The 5,553-nt window shown below is 40.7% G+C and overlaps 2 protein-coding genes across 6 annotated transcripts in view; both read right to left on the minus strand.

Annotated features, from left to right (window-relative positions):
• eif5a (eukaryotic translation initiation factor 5A) overlaps positions 1 to 4,218 on the minus strand; it is a 6,810-nt gene extending 2,592 nt beyond the window's left edge. Inside the window, exons 1-3 of one of the 2 annotated variants that reach the window (XM_024282131.2) lie at positions 4,073 to 4,218; positions 2,598 to 2,785; positions 1,413 to 1,517 (exon numbers count right to left, since the gene is read on the minus strand). In XM_024282131.2, the coding sequence (XP_024137899.1) occupies positions 1,413 to 1,517; positions 2,598 to 2,765 (273 nt within the window). In that variant the 5' untranslated portion in view covers positions 2,766 to 2,785; positions 4,073 to 4,218. The other variant, XM_024282132.2, reaches the window with a different exon arrangement.
• mon2 (MON2 homolog, regulator of endosome-to-Golgi trafficking) overlaps positions 1 to 5,553 on the minus strand; it is a 448,157-nt gene that overhangs the window by 154,292 nt on the left and 288,312 nt on the right. The window lies entirely within an intron of this gene.

Consider the following 5,553-nt stretch of genomic DNA (forward strand, 5'->3'; position numbering starts at 1 on the left):
GTAAAATATTGAAAGTTATTTAAGGTTTAAGTTGATTTATTCTGGAATAATATTCCTGTCTGTTTATTATTCATAATTATGTTAAAAAGTTACGGTTGTAAAGTTTTAAAAATCGTCATTCTGATAGGTGTTTGGACTATTTTGAGATTTACTAAGATTTTTTTAGCCATTTTGGAATTTAGCTAATATTTCAGCTACATACTAGCTGTTTTGGCTAACTTAAGTTTTTTTGTTGTTAAAGCTTTTTAGGCTAATTTGGGATTTAGCTAATATTCCAGCTGGCTATCAGCTTCAGCCTTTTTATCTATCAATTTCAGCATTTTCAGCTGCCAAATTCAGTTTACAGCATTGACACTAGCATTATTGCAGATAATGCAATAAATATAGTTCATAATTATGTTAAAAAATTACGGTTTAAAAGTTTTAAAAATGTAGTTTTAGTGTTCAATAAATGTTTATCCTGTTCGTCCCGCGACCTAAGGTGTTTAGGATTTTGGCCCCTTGTGCGACTGAGTTTGACACTCCTGTTCTAGTTAGATCAGCTCCATTCCAGTTGATGTTTACATCAGAATCCTGCTACTCTGCACATTTCCATCAGACATCCTGTGAGGTTTCTAGACGATCCTCAGACACAGAAACAGCCTTTGTACGGGCACAGCTGCCGTGATGGAGAGCTTCTGGAATATGAAGCAGCTGGTTTGATCTGTGAACCGAGGCCTGTGAGCTTTGATGGTCACTCATCTGCAGAAATCACCTTTAAGTCACTTTAGATGAAGGGAGCGGTCTACATTTAACAGGAGAATATCAACAAACCACAAACCAGAAGACAATCCTGAAAGTCTGAACTGGATGGAGACGTGTTGATTGGATCAACAACCATAGAGTCAGTCCACAATGAAATCTGCATCAAACTTTACAAGTTTCTGTAAATCTACAGAAGAGTTATCTCACTTTAAAGTGTAACAGTTTTTGTGCATGTCACCAGCGTGGACAGGAAAGGTGAGGGCACGTCACACAGCGGCATCACCTCTGGTGCCGGGTCAGACATGTTTACTTTGGCAAAAAGGCCCCGCCGAGGGAAACGCAGAGGAGACCGGCCTTACCAGGAAAAGTCAAAGGCCTGCTGATTAACAAACACGCTGCTGCAAACTAAAAATCCTGTATCAGGAGCACATACTTTGACATAGTTTTTAAATTATGGATCGGCGCGGACCCAATTTAAATCAAATACCCCACATTTACGTGAAAAATCACGTAAACATCCACGTCAACCCCACAAACTCTGCAAAGAAATACTTGCAAACGAAAAGTGGCGGAGCACAGATGGCAGCGGTCACATGACCTTCCTAACCGAGTTACCGTCTGTGGATCACGGCGTGAGAAAGCTCCACACGTTTGGACAGAACCCGTACCTGATAGTCTATCCTCTTGATGGAGGGAACATCCATGTTGTGGGTGGAGGGGCACATATCTTCATACTTCTTGTTGGTGAAGATATCAATACCAACCAGGTTAACCTGCAATGAGATAAGAAAGACGTCGATTAGGGCTGCCACGATTACTTTAATAGTCGACACTTTATATTATATGGAGTCAGAGTGTAGTAAAGTTGAAAGTTATAATATCATTCTGGTAGTTTTTGGACTATTTTGGCATTTATTAAGTTTTCAGCCAAATGCCAACTATTTTGGCTATTTTTTTTTAGGCTATTTTGGAGTTTAGCAAGTATTTCAGCTTCATGTTAGCTATTTTGGCTAATTTATAAATGTTCTGTTTTTTTTGGGCTATTTTGGAGTTTAGCTAGTATTTCAGCTTCATGCTAGCTATTTGGGCTAATTTAGGATTGTTTAATTTTTTTTAAGCTATTTTAGAGTTTAGCTAATACTTCAGCTTCATGCTAGCTATTTTGGCTAATTTATACATTTTCAGTTTTTTGGGCTATTTTGGAGTTTAGCAAGGATTTCAGCTTCATGCTAGCCATTTGGGCTAATTTAGGATTGTTTTGTTTTTTTTTAAGCTATTTTATAGAGTTTAGCTAATATTTCAGCTGTATGCTAGCTGTTTTTGCCAACTTGGACTTTCTTTTCAGGTTTTTAGGATAAGTTGTCATTTGACTAATATTTCAGCTATCAGCTTCAGTGTTTTTAGATATCAATTTCAGCATCTTCAGTAGCAAAATTCAGCTTACAGCATTCACACTAGCATTATCGGAGATAATTCTATAGATCTACTTATTAGTTAGTTTCAAGCTAATGATGGTTAAGATGTGTCCTTTACATTCAATTTGGAAAAAATGATGGTGATTAGTCGAGTATTAAAACTATTGTTTGTAGCATCTCAATGTATGTTTTATGTGAACAAACTACTATACACATTTAACTGAATTATCCTACATTGTTTAAGCCAACATGATGACTTTACTCTCCACAGCAGCAGGTCATGCTGCATGAATCAGACTGCTATGAAACCTGAGATCCCCCCCAGCCTCAGCTCAGTCTGTTCTCTGGCTGGGGGCCACATCCCCCTTAGGAACCCTGACTTTTACGATTCTTCCAATTTTGGGTCAATCTAGAAGAAAAAACCAAGAGATACTGTACCTTGGCATGCCCGTGCTTGCCAGTCTTGGAGGTGGACATCTCCACGATTTTGCAGGGACGGCCCTTCAGCACCACGTACCCGTTCTTACGCAGGGCAGAGCACTGCATGGGGTAGGTGGCGGAGGCGCCAGACTCACCAGTCGTGAAGTCAAGATCAGGATCTGCCATGGTGCGATGGGTCTGGGGCGCTAAGGAGACATCCACATGTCAAAAACAAGCCTAGAGTTAGGACATCGGCTACAATTTCATTTATTTTGGTGATTAAACTGTAATATAAGCAATTTAAGACTATTGTTTTGTTTTATTTTGATCTTGAAAAAATTGTAGATATGCATAAAATGATAATTAAGAAGGATTGATTCGTAATATTTCCATTAAAGGGCTTTATTTTGATGTTTTCATGTCACGTTCAGGACCTTGCATTCATTGAAATACTGAAGCATTGATCTAAATGTAGGTCAATGGAACTTGTCCTCATGGTGGAGAACCGCAGCGCAAAAATAACATCGTCCTAAAATGTGGCTACAGGTTTGTTTGCAGGTCCAGACTGCCGCCGCAGTGAGCCTCTGAGCGTACAGACACAGCTCTGCGTTCGGGTTCGTCCTGGTTCCTGTTCGGCTGCTGCGCCCCTGAAACGTGGAAGCACGCACGGCTAACCGGCTCAACACGAGGCTGCGCCCGCGGACTAATCTACCAGCCGCACCGCGTCACGTCCGAGCGGCGCCCGCCAACTCCCAGACCCAAATAACGACGGAGGAACAGCACGCGGGCGGCGGATAGGGGCTCGTTTATCTTCTGATGAGGAAATTAGCGGAGTGATTTCACAAGAATCTCCACCAGTGAGGAGGCCCGTCGCCTTCCAGCGGCGCTACGTTCAGAGCTAAAAACGGCTCACGCTTTAACATCTGTTCAAGTATTCCCGGGAGATTGCATTTGAAAGCTACATTTTAGACTAAAGAATAAAGTGAAGCAGCGTCGAAGTTCTGAAGCGCTCAGCACGCCCTGCTGCTTCACAAATAGCGTTCTAATCGCAAGCTAGCGCGATGCTAACAGCGGCTAACGCTGCTAATCGCCCATTCAGCTACGTCGAGACACAAATACTATATAGGCAATCGCTGAATGGTAGCAGAAACTTTTATTCTCTTCAATAAAAGGTAAACAATTCGCCCCACGGGGAATGCAGAAGTTATCTGCGGGCGAGCGCCGAAACCGCGGGGTTTAGCGCTGAGAATGACAAGCCACTTCCAGCGAGCGCGCCGCTGAAGGCCGCATGTCCCTTTGACTGAGCCTGGTTAGAACATGGACACCCACACCCCGACACCGACTACACTCAACCCAAATAACCTCCTCAGCGGCTTCACGGGCCCGCGCGCCGCTACCCCGGAGCATCCGAACCCGCATCCAGCTCACCTAAAATCGGACAAACTCTTACATTTAGTCCCTGAAGGCAGAAACACGCGCCACACCACACTTACCTTCCAAGAAAAAGAGGACCAAAAGTGCGCAGGCGCGGCCAACTTTACTGCAGCATCCGTGGAGGAAGAGGGGAGGAGGCGGGGCGTTTATGTGTTCCGGTGGCAGCGAGGCAGAAAGGGATGCCAGATCTGAGCAGAACCTGGCAACCTGGGAGTTTATTTTTTAATTCCCATGGATTATTTTTTATCTGAAGATTTGAAAACACGTTGAAGCATTGAAAGCAGGAACGTGTTGAGCTTTATAAATAAAAATATCAATTAAAACGTATAGAAATAAGAGAGAAAGACTGATCACAAACATCTCATATCTGGGCATAATTACATAACTTTAGTTTTTGTGATTTGTTTGCATGCACTTTAGAAATCTAGTGATTGAAAAACCCTGGTTTACATGCTTTATTCAGAATTTATTCAAGACATGTGCATCTACAGACTTAGGACTCCAGCATTCTGCTGTTATTACAACACCTGGTCAGACAAAGATACTTTTGCTAAGTTTAGACCAGGGGTTGGCAACCTTTAACAGTACAAGAACCATTTGGGCCCGTTTTCTACTGATCCAAAACTAGAAGGAGCCGCATAGTCTTACTTCCGTTTTTAAGAAATTTGGATTTGCATTCATGACATCCTTTTTCCAAATAATAAATATGAATTATGTCTATTTTTTGGTACGAAAAAAGCAAAAGCAAAAAAATATAAAAAGAATTAAGCATCTCTCAACATGTTTTTTATGCTAGACAAAAGCTCAATTAATTAATTTCAAAATAAAAGATGTTCTGTGCCAGGATCAAGAGGATCATCTCAGTTCAGCTCTGAACAGCTAGTATCCAATGTTGTGCAGCATAAGATAATATGTGCTTTTAACTCATAAAACATCAAACTTTTTACCAAAGTTTTGCTTTCCATATAAATCTGTTCATTCTGGAGGTAGAGTTGATCAAACAAGACGTCTTCAGGTCAACAGGATGTAAAAACCTACATAGTTTATCATCTATGTGAACCTCAGACATCAATTTATAAATGTAACTAATCTAAATTTAATTAATGCTAATTAAGTAATCCTTACTTTAAAAAAATTCTATTTTTTATTTTATTATTATTATTTTTCTTCTCTTGTCCTCAGCAGTCTTACTCTGCTGGGTTTTGTTATTTTAGTTTGGATCTTGGTACTCTTAGTTTTCAGGCTTTGTTTATTTGTTTTCTTCAGGTAGTTTTGGTTAGACAGTCATTATCAGGAGCTGTTGACTCTGACGGTCGACATGTCTGGATCAGCAGTCTCCATGACTTATTTTATGTTTGATCAAGGAGCCACCATGGAGAGATAAAAGAGACACATCTGGATCTGGAGCTGCAGGTTTCAGACTCCTGGTCTATACCAATGTGTTCAACCTTTTTTGAGATAAGTTACACCTATTCTTTGATGAAAACCAGGAAGAAAACCACCACTCAAAAATGTAAACAAACAAAAAATGTTCTAGCTT

The sequence above is a fragment of the Oryzias melastigma genome, linkage group LG6, assembly GCF_002922805.2.
Source record: "Oryzias melastigma strain HK-1 linkage group LG6, ASM292280v2, whole genome shotgun sequence".
Classification (NCBI taxonomy): domain Eukaryota; kingdom Metazoa; phylum Chordata; class Actinopteri; order Beloniformes; family Adrianichthyidae; genus Oryzias; species Oryzias melastigma.